The sequence below is a fragment of the Fusarium graminearum genome, chromosome 3, assembly GCF_000240135.3.
Source record: "Fusarium graminearum PH-1 chromosome 3, whole genome shotgun sequence".
Lineage (NCBI taxonomy): Eukaryota > Fungi > Ascomycota > Sordariomycetes > Hypocreales > Nectriaceae > Fusarium > Fusarium graminearum.
The window spans coordinates 1,856,220-1,869,807 of record NC_026476.1 but is presented as its reverse complement, the minus strand read 5'-3'; the positions used below and the strand labels follow the sequence as shown (position 1 = coordinate 1,869,807).

Below are 13,588 nucleotides of genomic sequence, written 5' to 3'. Positions count from 1 at the left end.
CACTTGTAAAGTGCCAATGGCTCACAAACCTATGAATTCAAGTCGTAACAACAGAAACGATGTCTGATGTTTTCCCCGAGGACGCTGGTGAGAAGAAACCGGCTGTCCTTGTTTGCGTAGAGGCTGGCTGGTCCCCTGATAGGTGGGAGGGGGTAGAAATTAGTAGAGAATAGCTTTAGAGTCGGTGGAGCGTAACGCGGCACAAGACAAGACAACACCAGCCAGGCGCAAAGGGGAGGAAGAAGAAATGAGGATGATGATGAAAGAGGAGAATGAAGATGGATAATCTCAAGGAGGGAAAGAGGTCTAAGAGGGATTCAGAAATTGGCCCCGACCACGGTATAAGTCAAAGATGAGAAAAATCGAGCTTGTACCGAATGCCGTCGCCCTTACGGATTGTATTGACAAGCAAGGCAAGCGAGGGGTGGGCGTGGTTGAAGCAGCTGGAGTCTTGGAGGGGCCGCCTCAGCGAACTGGAGTAGCAGGCCAAAAATTCAGTTCTGTTGGGGATATGGAGGGGTACGTATCCTAGCATCTTTTTTCCCTACTACAACTGTGCCAACAGGCGGGCAGCTTTTTTTACTTCCCCTCCACAATCCGGGCTATCTTAGTGCGAAGCTCAATGGATGAACTTCGAGGAAGAAGAAACGAATCCACCTCCCGCCGTTGTGAGACCATGACACGGCCATTCCATTGGCATGCATCGCATTGGAGGCTCGCTTGATCCGCTGGGACCCCACGACATTAGACACCCCTTGCCGCATGATGCTCTTTACCAAAGAGGGACAAGGGGACCATCATTAGCAGGGGTTGGGTTGAGAAGAAGGTCAACGAAGGGGAAGGGTCCTCGCCAAAGTACCGGTACCTCGACGCCATTACACCGTTCTGAACAAGAATGCTGCCATCGCTTAAACCTCAAACTGTACCGGAAGACTTCGGACGCAGGTGGTTGCAATGGGATCTCAGCCACTGTTCTTCAAGGGCTCTGAAGGGCTGGAACAATGCTTGGAGTCGCCGTGGGTCTCATTCTGCTGGTTTGGGGCGCCTGTGAGGCTGCTGTTGAGCCATGGTGACACCTAGCGGAGGGACGGAAGGCTGATGGTGGTATTTTGATGAGATGTCGATTCGTCCGTTTCGGAACACACGATTCTTCCCACAGGCCAATGGTTTGCTCTCATCGTTTTGGTTTGGATCCAGATATGGGTTGGGTCTATTTTGTTGCCACAAGCTTTTTCTGTAGGTTACATTCAACTCAATTCAATCCATCTCAGTGAGTCCCTATCTGTCCCCGACGTATTTACCATCAGCCATGGCATGATAAAGTCGTCATCATAATCCCTCAGCAATTCTGAAGCGACAATCTGCTGCAAGACATCTCTTCATATGTCTTTTGAATCTCTCTTTCTGCTTGAATAGTTCGGCAATTCGGTCATGTCAAGGTTTCATTGTGGTGCTTCATCACCCTCCTCCCGGGTAGATGGCGAGCCTCAATCTCTACTAGCGGTGTCGGTGACGACCGAAATTTTCCACCTTGAGGGTGGCCATTGAGAAGGATAGAATCTTTCCATGACTAGCGAAGTGGCAAGCAGATTTTGGCACTAACAGCCTCGAATAACATCTTTCGATCAATTTTGGGTACTGTACTCGGGGCCTACTTTTCAAGCCGTTTCTGCTGTACCGTCTTGTCCTGTATGTCGAGTCTGCTCTAAATGAATGTAGAGGTACTGTACAAGTGTTCAGCTCGGAAGTTTCGTGGGCCTCCCGTACTCCACCCCACTACCCATGAAAGACAAGCATCAACGTCCACGTTCATTCCCATCAAACACGGTTTCCAAATGGCGATAGATTCCACATAAACTGTAAGAGTTTCCCAATCGTCCAAACAGCACAATACTTATCAGAAAGTAAATTTTAATCAATATTCTGCTACCAATTGACTCTTTCTGCACTGATCATATCATGATAAGTCGGTGGTGGTCATGATGAGAAAATTTGTGCCCCTCTTTACCGCCTCGTCAACGCCTCACTCATGTCCCCAACTTCTTGTTCCAACAATGATTCGACACCCCACATTCTCCGTCCAGCATCGACTTCCCGAACGTAGTGGGGTCGAGCTATAATGATCGCTTCCATCCACGTACCTTACACGTAGAGCACTGTACATGCCCTGAAGCCTTTCGGTGAGTTGCTCGATAAAGTGAACTGACCGAGCATGAGCCTCTCAAGCTTTGTGATGAACCATCGATATATCTCTCATCGATGCTATTTAATTGCGCGACCCTTATCCGTACGCGGCATGGCGTCTTGTAGATCTCGTTTCGCTCTTACATGCACCAACGGCTGTGGCTATGCGCAATCGTTTCAGAGAGGTGCAGATAAGAGCCGCAAACCAACCTCACAACAACATAAAACGGCCGTTGGATTCAATCCACATAACTCTAATACTCAACCATGGCTTAGAAACAGATAGGAAACCTGGAATGATGGCTCAACATATCTGCAGTTTGCAGCAATCATGAGAAGCTCGGAGTTCCGGAAACCGACGGATAAGCGAGTAAACAACAATTCACTTTCACCATCAATTGTAGTATGTATCGGTACCTAACCGAGTTGATCATGCCGGGTGACAGTTGAGCAAGACGCGAAATTGCACTGAACAGATACATAGATGGCACCGCTATTTGGTGCCTCCCTTACCTACTGCTACTGTCATGATCCATCTTTACGGTGCCTCTATGCTCGCACCCCTTCTGGCTTATTCATATGCGTTCTGACTGGCGAGCAAAGACCATCTACTCTGTACCACTACCCTTGGACCCTTGGGATCGATGGTGGTGGTATGGCCTAGGTGTCGTCACCTTACTTGTTTAGTATTGACATGGCGCCTTTTTCTTATCGTTCCTGGGCCGAAATGCTAATCGCTGACCAGTAGACGACAAGACCGAGCATGCAGGAAGAGAGCCCGCTCGGCCGAACTATCTTTGGATAATCGATCGTAAATGATGATAACCAGCAAAACAACCAAACTCACCTCACTCAAACATGTTGATGGTGCCCCAAAAGGCTGGTTTCTGGGGAAGACTCTCCCCTGGACGCCCCTGGCTGGTGCACGCCTACAAAAAAGTGTTAAACTACAATAGGACTAGCTGTTCAATATGGTTGAGAAGCGGGCTGCACGCCAAGGACCCGCAGCCATGTGTGGCTCGGGGATGTTCCACCCAAGAGAAAGTACCGGATACTCAACCGTGCTACAGCGGGAGCGAGCGTACAGGGCGCCCTGACAGGGTACTCGATGTACCGAGAGCTGCCCCTACAACAAGTACTCTACAAGGTGTCAATTGCCCGGGGTGTGGCCTAGAGCCTCCCCCAATTTTTTTTCAATCGATGAACTTTTTGGTGGGCCAGTTGTTCAACAATCGACTCCTCCCTCGTTGTCGGTTACAGTCGTTGTTACCTATTCGTACGGGCCATCCGCACGTCTCGTTGGAATCTAGCTCCGTCTCTTCTCTAATCCTTCCCATTGTTTCTTGCTGGTAGGCAGAACGGAATTACATTCTAGGCCTTCATATTCATAGACTTTCCGGCCACTTTCTTCTGCCTCCATCATTCTCCTCCTCCTCCTGCATCCTCTCTATCCTCCCCCTCCCCTCATCATCTTCTTTCCTACCTCCCCGCCAGCTGCACACTTCAGCTTGGGAGTTTCTTGCGACGGTTCCATATTCTTTTACGTTGGGGTTAAGCGGGCCCCCGGTATAATCACCGTCAATTCGACCATCCTCTCGCACCAATTCTAGGTTGCGATTGCCAATTCGGCCTTTTTCGAGATACCCTTTCTTTCACCTCCTCACGACCTAATACCGCCAAAATGCGTCCCGAAGTCGAGCAGGAGCTCGCTCACACGCTGCTCGTTGAGCTGCTCGCATACCAGTTTGCTTCTCCCGTTAGATGGATTGAGACCCAAGATGTGTTCCTCGGTGAGAGGACCGCTGAGCGAGTCGTGGAAATCGGTCCTGCCGACACCCTTGGTGTCATGGCCAAGCGAACCCTGAAGTCCAAGTATGAGGCTTACGATGCCGCCAAGTCCGTTCAGCGAAATATCCTCTGCTACAACAAGGACGCCAAGGAGATCTACTACGACGTTGATCCCGTGGAAGAGGAGCCTGAGCCTGCTGCTTCTTCCAGCGAGGCTTCTTCCTCTGCTCCTGCGGCCTCTGCTGCTGCTGCTCCCGCGGCTGCCGCTGCTCCCGCCCCCAGTTCTGGCCCCGTTGCTCAAGTTGCCGATGAGCCTGTCCAGGCCGTCGACATCGTCCGCGCCCTCATCGCGCAGAAGCTCAAGAAGCCTCTTCTCGAGGTTCCTCTCAGCAAGGCCATCAAGGACCTTGTCGGTGGTAAGTGGAACAAGACAATCCCCTAATTGACAAGTTTTCTAACATTTGATGTTTCTAGGCAAGTCCACCCTCCAGAACGAGATCCTCGGTGATCTAGGAAAAGAATTCGGTTCAACCCCTGAGAAGCCCGAAGACACGCCGCTTGATGAGCTTGGTGCCTCCATGCAGGCCACTTTCGATGGCAACCTGGGCAAGCAATCACTGTCCTTGATCGCCCGACTTATCTCCTCAAAGATGCCTGGTGGTTTCAACATCACAGCGGCCCGAAAATACCTCGAGTCTCGATGGGGTCTTGGACCCGGCCGACAAGATGGTGCTCTGCTCCTCGCCCTCACAATGGAGCCTCCCGCCCGATTGGGCTCCGAGGGCGATGCCAAGGGCTTCTTCGACAGCGTCGCCAACAAGTATGCCACAAACGCTGGTATCAGCCTGTCTACAGCTGCTGCCGCTGGCCCCGCTGGTGGCTCAAGCGGTGGCATGATGATGGACCCCGCTGCCATTGATGCCCTTACCAAGGACCAGCGTGCTCTCTTCAAGCAACAACTCGAGCTCCTTGCTCGATACCTCAAGATCGACCTCCGTGAGGGCGAGAAGGCCCACATCAACTCTCAAAAGTCTGAGAAGGTCCTGCAAGCCCAGATTGATCTCTGGACTGCCGAGCATGGTGACTTCTATGCTTCCGGTATCGAGCCTGTCTTCACTCCCCTCAAGGCCCGAACCTACGACTCCTCCTGGAACTGGGCTCGTCAAGATGCCCTCAGCATGTACTTCGACATCATCTTCGGCCGTCTCCAGGCCATCGATCGTGAGATTGTCAGCCAGTGCATCCGTCTCATGAACCGCTCCAACCCCAAACTTCTCGAATTCATGCAGTACCACATTGATAACTGCCCCACCGAGCGAGGCGAGACTTACAAGCTTGCCAAGGAGCTTGGACAGCAGCTCATTGAGAACATCCAGGATGTTCTTGAAATCGCTCCTGTCTACAAGGACGTTGCTGTCCCTACTGGCCCCAGGACCACTGTCGATGCCCGGGGCAACCTTAACTACGAGGAAGTCCCCCGTGCCAGCTGCCGCAAGCTGGAACACTATGTCCAGCAAATGGCTGAGGGTGGTAAGATCTCTGAGTATGGTAACCGCACCAAGGTTCAGAGCGATCTTTCCCGCATCTACAGACTCATTAAGCAGCAGCACAAGCTGTCCAAGACTTCCCAGCTTGAGATCAAGAGCTTGTATGGCGATGTCCTTCGATCGCTCGCCATGAACGAGAGCCAGATTCTCCCCAAGGACAACAAGGGACGCAAGGTTCTCAAGAACAGCCAAAGCAAGGGCAAGGTTGAGACCATTCCCTTCCTTCACCTCAAGAAGAAGGGTCTGCACGGCTGGGACTACAGCAAGAAGCTTACTGGCGTGTACCTGAACTGCTTGGAGGATGCTGCCAAATCTGGTGTCACATTCCAGGACAAGCACGTTCTCATGACTGGTGCCGGTGCTGGTTCCATCGGTGCTGAGGTCCTTCAGGGTCTCGTCAGCGGTGGTGCCAAGGTCATTGTTACCACTAGCCGTTTCTCTCGTGAGGTCACCGAGTACTACCAGGCCATGTACACCCGCTACGGCTCTCGTGGCTCTCAGATTGTTGTTGTTCCCTTCAACCAGGGAAGCAAGCAAGATGTTGAGGCTTTGGTTGAGTACATCTACGACACCAAGGAGGGTCTCGGTTGGGATCTTGACTTCATTATTCCTTTCGCTGCCATTCCCGAGAACGGTCGACAGATTGACGACATTGACTCCAAGTCTGAGCTCGCTCACCGCATCATGCTTACCAACCTTATCCGTCTTCTCGGATGTGTCAAGTCCCAGAAGACAGAGCGTGGTTTCGAGACTCGACCTGCTCAAGTCGTCCTGCCTCTTTCTCCTAACCACGGTACCTTTGGTAACGATGGTCTCTACTCCGAGTCCAAGCTCGGTCTTGAGACTCTGTTCAACAGATGGCACTCCGAGAGCTGGGCCAACTACCTCACCATTTGTGGTGCTGTCATTGGCTGGACCCGAGGAACTGGTCTCATGTCTGGCAACAACATTGTTGCTGAGGGTGTTGAGGCTTTCGGCGTCCGCACTTTCTCTCAGCAGGAGATGGCTTTCAACCTTCTCGGCCTTATGTCTCCCACTTTGGTTGACTTGTGTCAGAACGAGCCTGTCTTTGCTGATCTCAACGGTGGTCTCCAGTTCATCCCTAACCTGAACGAGACCATGACCAAGCTTCGCAAGGATATCATGGAGACCAGCGAGGTCCGCCGTGCTGTTGCTAAGGAGAGCGCCATCGAGAACACCATCGTTAACGGTGCCGCCTCCGAGGTTCTCTACAAGAAGAAGACCATCGACCCTCGTGCCAACATCAAGTTTGACTTCCCCAAGCGCCCTGACTGGAAGACTGAGGTCGAGCCCCTTAACGACAGCCTCAAGGGTATGGTCGATCTTGAGAAGGTTGTCGTTGTCACTGGCTTCGCCGAAGTTGGTCCCTGGGGTAACTCCCGTACCCGATGGGAGATGGAAGCCTACGGTGAATTCTCTCTTGAGGGTTGCGTCGAGATGGCTTGGATCATGGGTCTCATCAAGAACCACAACGGTCCCATCAAGGGCAAGCCCTACTCTGGCTGGGTTGACTCCAAGACTGGAGAGCCCGTTGACGACAAGGACGTTAAACAGAAGTACGAGAAGTTCGTTCTCGAGCACTCCGGTATCCGTCTGATCGAGCCTGAGCTGTTCGATGGCTACGACCCCAACAAGAAGCAGCTTCTCCACGAAGTTGTCATTGAGGAGGATCTCGAGCCCTTTGAGTCTTCCAAGGAGACCGCTGAGGAGTTCAAGCGTGAGCACGGTAACAAGGTCGAGGTTTTCGAGATCCCTGACAGTGGCGAGTACATCATCCGTCTCAGGAAGGGTGCCTCTCTCTGGATCCCCAAGGCCCTTCGCTTCGACCGCCTTGTTGCTGGACAAATCCCCACTGGCTGGGACCCCAAGCGCTACGGTGTTCCTGACGACATCGTCTCTCAGGTTGACCCCGTTACCCTGTTCCTCCTTGTTTCCACTGCTGAGGCTCTTCTGTCTTCTGGTATCACTGATCCTTATGAGTTCTACAAGTATGTACACGTCTCTGAGGTTGGTAACTGTGTTGGTTCCGGTATGGGCGGTGCTGCTGCTCTCCGAGACATGCACCGCACTCGTTTCCTCGACCAGCCTGTGCAGAACGATATTCTCCAGGAGTCTTTCATCAACACCATGGCCGCCTGGGTTAACATGTTGTTGATGTCTTCTTCCGGACCTATCAAGACCCCCGTCGGTGCTTGTGCTACCGCTGTCGAGTCCATCGACACTGGTTACGAGACCATCATGGAGGGCAAGGCTCGTGTCTGCTTTGTCGGTGGTTTCGACGACCTTGGTGAAGAAGGCTCTTACGAGTTCGCCAACATGAAGGCCACCAGCAACACTGTTGACGAGTTTGCTCATGGACGTACCCCCAAGGAGATGTCTCGTCCTACTACCACTACCCGAAACGGATTCATGGAGTCCCAGGGTTGTGGTATCCAGATCATCATGACTGCCAAGCTTGCCCTTGACATGGGTGTCCCCATCCACGGTATCATCGCTCTTACTACCACTGCCTCTGACAAGATCGGTCGTTCCGTTCCTGCTCCTGGACAGGGTGTTCTCACCACTGCTCGTGAGAACCCTGGCAAGTTCCCTTCGCCTCTTCTTGACATAAACTACCGCCGTCGCCAGATTGAGCGCCGCAAGAAGACCATCAAGCAGTGGCAAGAGTCTGAGCTTGAGTATGTCCATGACGAGATTGACGCCATGAAGTCTCAGGGCGCCACTTTCGACGAGAAGGAGTACGCTCAGGACCGCTTCGCTCACATTGAGAGGGAGGCCGCTCGTCAAGAGAAGGAGCTCCTCCGCAGCATGGGCAACAACTTCTGGAAGAGTGATCCTAGCATCGCTCCTCTCCGTGGTGCCCTTGCCACTTGGGGTCTCACTGTTGACGATATCGGTGTTGCTTCTTTCCACGGAACCTCCACCAAGGCCAACGACAAGAACGAGTCCAACGTTATCTGCCAGCAGCTCCGCCACCTCGGCCGCAAGAAGGGTAACGCCGTTTTGGGTATCTTCCAGAAGTACCTTACCGGTCACCCCAAGGGTGCTGCAGGTGCTTGGATGATGAACGGATGTCTCCAGGTCCTCGACACTGGTCTTGTTCCCGGTAACCGCAACGCCGATAACGTTGATCCCATCATGGAGCAATATGACCTTATCGTCTACCCCAGCCGAAGCATCCAGACTGATGGTGTCAAGGCCTTCTCCGTCACCTCTTTCGGTTTTGGTCAGAAGGGTGCTCAGGCCATTGGTATCCACCCCAAGTACCTGTTTGCCACTCTTGACGAGAAGACCTACAACGATTACTGTGCCAAGGTCGACTCCCGCCAGAAGAAGGCCTACCGCTACTTCCACGACGGCTTCATCAACAACAAGTTGTTCGTTGCCAAGAACAACTCTCCTTACGCTGACGACCAGCTCAGCAAGGTTCTTCTGAACCCTGATGCCCGTGTCACTGAGGACAAGAAGTCGTCTGAGCTCAAGTACGGTGCTGATTTCATGAAGCAATCCGAAAAGGTTGTTTCTTCTACCAAGGCCAAGGAGACTGAGCAGGTCATGGAGGCCCTTGCTCTCAAGGTTGCCAACAAGAACAGCCAGGTTGGTGTCGATGTCGAGGACATTTCTGCCGTCAACATTGACAACGAGACCTTTGTTGAGCGAAACTTTACTGCCAACGAGATCTCTTACTGCCGCCAGGCTCCCAGCCCTCAGAGCTCTTTCGCTGGTCGCTGGAGTGCCAAGGAGGCTGTCTTCAAGTCATTGGGTGTTGCCAGCCAAGGTGCCGGTGCCGCTATGAAGGACATTGAAATTGTCAAGGGCGAGAACGGCGCTCCCACTGTTTCTGTAAGTTGACTCCCGATCACAAATAAAACACTATGCTAACAAATCTCCAGCTCCATGGTGACGCTGCCGCTGCTGCTCAAAAGGCTGGTGTCAAGGACATCACCCTGTCCATCTCACACTCTGATAGCCAGGCTATCGCCGTGGCTGTTGCCAACTTTTAGATGCATACAATAAGTAGAAGGAGGAGGATTTGTACATGTTTGCTTTGTACTTGGTAATGGGCGTTTGATGAAGATGTATTTCGATATGATGCCTTGCGCTTGATGATATATGCCGATGGCCATGGTCGATCGTACTGGGCCCATGTTGCTGATAGAACTCGATGTGAATTACACCGAGGAACGTTTTACGCATAAAATAGACAATTCCGTTAAATTTATCTTGAGTCTCTATGAAACTTTGTGAGTAAATACTGTATTGTGGTACGTATGTGTGTTGGCGAGTTATCTTTCTTAGTTGGTTATACTACGGTTAGGAGTATCGCTTTTTTCACTAAGTTCAACAATATTGCGATACGTATAGTAAGCCCATATCAGAAACGCAATAGTGGTACATTGTGCGGCATTATTTATTTGCGGAATTGCTGCCTCTTCTTGGTTTATTGACTTCATTCTAAATCGATATATATCGTTCGTGAAGCAACCTGAAAGCTGGTAGCTGGTAGCTGGAATATGTATGTGGTAATCACAGAGGACCAGACTTCCTCCTCTTTTTGCTTGTTTTGCTATCATAGACTCCCTTGTATCCTGGTGCGAGGCGCTTGAGATCTATAGCAAACAGGTCTGCATGCGCAAGGTATCGTCGTAAATTTCGTAATTCAGCTTATTGACCTCGTCCCCGGCCACGACCTCGGCCTCCACGGCCACGACCACGGTCACCGCCGCGTCCACTGTGGTCTCCTCTTGAACCGCCTCCTCGTCCGCCTCGGAAACCGCCCTGCTGGCCCTTCTGCGATTCGCTAACCTGGTCGATGATCTCGTCTGGTACTCTCAGGTATTTGATCTACTGTCTGTTAGTTCCTCCCATCTTTGCCGATTTGTATCTGATCGCTTGGACGTACGTTGTTTCCCTTGACATAGACCTCCGGTAATCGCACGAATCTATCACCCTCCTGTTCCCAGCCTATCAGCATTTCCACAAAACAAGCGATCAAGGCTGTGGGCGTGGAGCGCATACCGGACTTGTCTGCACCACCTCCTTGAGTGTGAGGTTCATCCATGTATCGCAAGAAACCAGGTGACCGTTGAGTGTCTCTCCGTTCTTCAGCTCGACCAGCATGGGGTGGCCTTGGGCGGCGTTAAGTAGACCGAGGGGTAGCTATTCCATGTTAGCTTTTGGTGCAGGTAAGTTGTGTCATAGGCAGAGGAGAGCCAGGATTTAGATTAACCGAATCTCTCTTGAGCTCGGTGCTAAGAATAATATGTGAACGTACCATTTTGTCGGTTGTTGCGCCGGTTACTATCTATGTGATGTATGATGCGCTTGCTAGAAACCCGATGTTGAGAATGGAACGAACAGCTCAGTGGAGCGCGGCTGTTCGGTGAGCTACAAGGTGAGCGCGTTTGGGTGCGGCTAAGGCCTCGAGAGGTGCATAGCCCCGCTTAAAGGTTGTTTGCGCGGCTATTGTGGGAATACGGAAGAGTTTCCGTCTGTAACCAGAACAGGAAAATAATTAATTAATTGATTAAACTCAACCTCGATATCGACCTCAGCGACGCAGTCGTGCAACCACTATGCCCTGCCTACAATTGGCACAGAATGGGCTCAGGCGGTGCCTCTGGACAGCGAGTCACAAGTGTGTCTTGCCCAGGGCATTTAATGCTTCAATCCAAGGACAGGCTCTAAACCAAAGACTTCAGAGTACAGGTCTAACTCAATGGCGGAAATTTGGGACCAGCAATGCTGAAGATTCAATACCTGAAGATAAGGCGCAAGCCTTGAGTTCTTTTCATGAGAAGTTTGAAGACCGGCGTGGATACGAAGAAGTGAAGCGAGAAAAGGAACCTCAGCCTCAAGCCGACTTGAAAGCGAACAAAAATACTGCGCCAAAGTCTCCAAATCCTGCCCTTGATCAAATGTTGCCAGATCTGGGACATGTTTCAACGCAGGTCCTGGTTGATGCCCTCATGAGATTGCGAGCATCGCCATCAAGTGAATATGCCCCGTTTGTAAAAAACAAGTTCCAGAGAACCATTCATATTGTCAAGTATCTGCTTAAATATCGACAATACCCCCTCAACCCTTTAATCTACGAGAGCATGATGTCTGTTATGGCCTATCCAGATGGCTCTAGCCAGGGAGTTCGCAGGTTATTAGAAGACATGCGCGAGCAGAGCGTTCCGCTCACTGCGGAGATGTGCTATCTTGCTCTCGAAGCTCTCACTGTCCACCCTGAACATTTACTGCGACAAAAGGTTGTGCAGCTGTTCGACAATTATTGGTTCGAGCTTACACATTCTGCCAAACAAAATATTGCTCTGGCAATGCTTCGAGAGGGTCAGCACGAACTGGCCATGGATAAGCTTGACGAATTATTGGATGGCCCTAACCAGGTTGACCTCTGGATCTACGACATTTTTATCCTTGAACTCGGCAGAGTGGGTTTTGAAGACGAAATGCTTCGCCTGCTCAAGAAAAGAAAACATGCCCGGGGTACCGATGCTCCCTTCAGAAATATTCAACTGATGGCTCTGGACATGTTCAGTCAGGTATTCCATTATGCAGGAACACTCTATTTGTGGGACGAAGTTGTCAAAACTTCAATTCACAATCCGTCTAATGGTGTCCTTGAAAACATTCTGGCGACCGCCGCGAAACACGGCGACACTGACCTGGCCAGCCAGGTTCTTGCGAAGCTATCTAGCCGTGGAAAGCTCTCTCAACACCACCACGATGCTGTTATCGAGGGTTACGCCAACGCCGAGGACATCGCCGATGCGTTTTCCGCGTTGAACGTGTTACAAAAATCCGGATGGCTCGAGGACCAAGGAACCACACGGCCTCTCTACCGGGCTCTACTCAAGAACCGCGATCTTATTGACACTGCAGCCTCTACTATAGAGACTATGCAAAAGGAGTGTCTTGTACCTTTGGATGCGGTCATGGTCACAGTCGAGGCCATGGCTAAAACTCGAACATCGGAGGCTGCTATGCCACTTTTCCGCAACGCAAACCTCCTCAGTGGCAGAAGCCCCCGGTTCAGCAATATTGGCCATCTAGTCAAGCACAGCGTCAAGACGGAAACGAAGTATGAGCTTGCAAAGATGTGCTATGTCGAACTATCCAAAACCAAAATCCCCACCGCGTCGACAACAGAAATCGACCAGGCTGCTGCCCCCAGTGAGCCCATATCTGAGAAAATTGTGTCTGAAAACGAAACCAACATCGAAACCGCAGCTCCCAAGACATGGTTGGAGCGTGAGAATGCAATGGCTGCACTCAACGTGATAATACCGGTCTGCGCAGAGGTAGGAGACTTTGAGCTAGCATTTAAGCTTATTGGCTATGCCAAGGCTGCAGTACCGCAATACATCCAGCTCAGAGATGGTGGAAGAAGGCCCGACTCAACATTATGGCGATCCTCTGAGTGGGTGGAACCATTTATCAAGCTGGCTCTGGATGCGGAGGATTCTAGGGTGTGGGATATCATAGACGAACTGGACCAGGGTACCGACGCGCCAGCTTTGATGATACACAAAGAGCTTCAAAGACGACGCATCAAGAAGCGTGCCGGGCAGCGAGGGTCTTGGTGAAAGGCCTACGATGGACTCACGGCCAAGATAGCAATATGGCATATGCCCCGTCGCGGACGAATGAGACTGTCTGCAGAGAGTCGATAAGAGGCTGCGGTGCTACAGTATCCCACCACTTGTCCTCGCTCTCGCTTTGCGTCATGGCCAGTCAGGTCAGATCAGCATTTAGTGAGCCTGTGATGTTGGCCCTTTTACTAGCGTAACACGATACGCCATGGTGTTGCGCCCTTCATCTGGCGAACCAACTACCGGGGACAGATGAGCATCGGTGACGCGACGAACGCAACAACAACACCTCCCTTTTGCTTCGCAGGATAGCTATGAGGCCACGATTTCAAGCGGTAGCTTGGTCTATATTCTTATGTAGTAAGCAAGGTCCCGGGGCATCCGGGCACTTGGGATGCTAGCACGGGCAAGGCTTGGGCAGTAGGGCCAGAAGCGAAACGGTTTCAG

The 13,588-nt window shown here is 51.6% G+C and overlaps 3 protein-coding genes across 3 annotated transcripts; 2 read left to right on the top strand and 1 right to left on the bottom strand.

Annotated features, from left to right (window-relative positions):
- Positions 1 to 3,865: 3,865 nt before the first annotated feature.
- FGSG_05321 (fatty acid synthase subunit alpha reductase) lies at positions 3,866 to 9,761 on the top strand (the record flags this gene model as incomplete). Its single annotated transcript, XM_011325534.1, has 3 exons — positions 3,866 to 4,388; positions 4,447 to 9,383; positions 9,434 to 9,761. 3 exons carry the CDS (start codon positions 3,866 to 3,868, stop codon positions 9,542 to 9,544), a joined length of 5,571 nt encoding a protein of 1,856 aa, XP_011323836.1. The 3' UTR covers positions 9,545 to 9,761.
- Positions 9,762 to 9,933: 172 nt separating this feature from the next.
- FGSG_05320 (uncharacterized protein) lies at positions 9,934 to 10,872 on the bottom strand. The gene is made up of 4 exons (XM_011325533.1): positions 10,816 to 10,872; positions 10,560 to 10,700; positions 10,444 to 10,494; positions 9,934 to 10,385 (listed from the first exon to the last, which is right to left on the bottom strand). The coding sequence occupies exons 1-4, from the start codon at positions 10,816 to 10,818 to the stop codon at positions 10,206 to 10,208; spliced, it is 375 nt and encodes a 124-aa protein (XP_011323835.1). The 5' UTR covers positions 10,819 to 10,872; the 3' UTR covers positions 9,934 to 10,205.
- Positions 10,873 to 11,141: 269 nt separating this feature from the next.
- Positions 11,142 to 13,135, top strand: FGSG_05319 (uncharacterized protein; the record flags this gene model as incomplete). The annotated part of the gene is made up of 2 exons (XM_011325532.1): positions 11,142 to 11,178; positions 11,250 to 13,135. 2 exons carry the CDS (start codon positions 11,142 to 11,144, stop codon positions 13,133 to 13,135), a joined length of 1,923 nt encoding a protein of 640 aa, XP_011323834.1.
- Between the last annotated feature and the right edge of the window lie 453 nt (positions 13,136 to 13,588).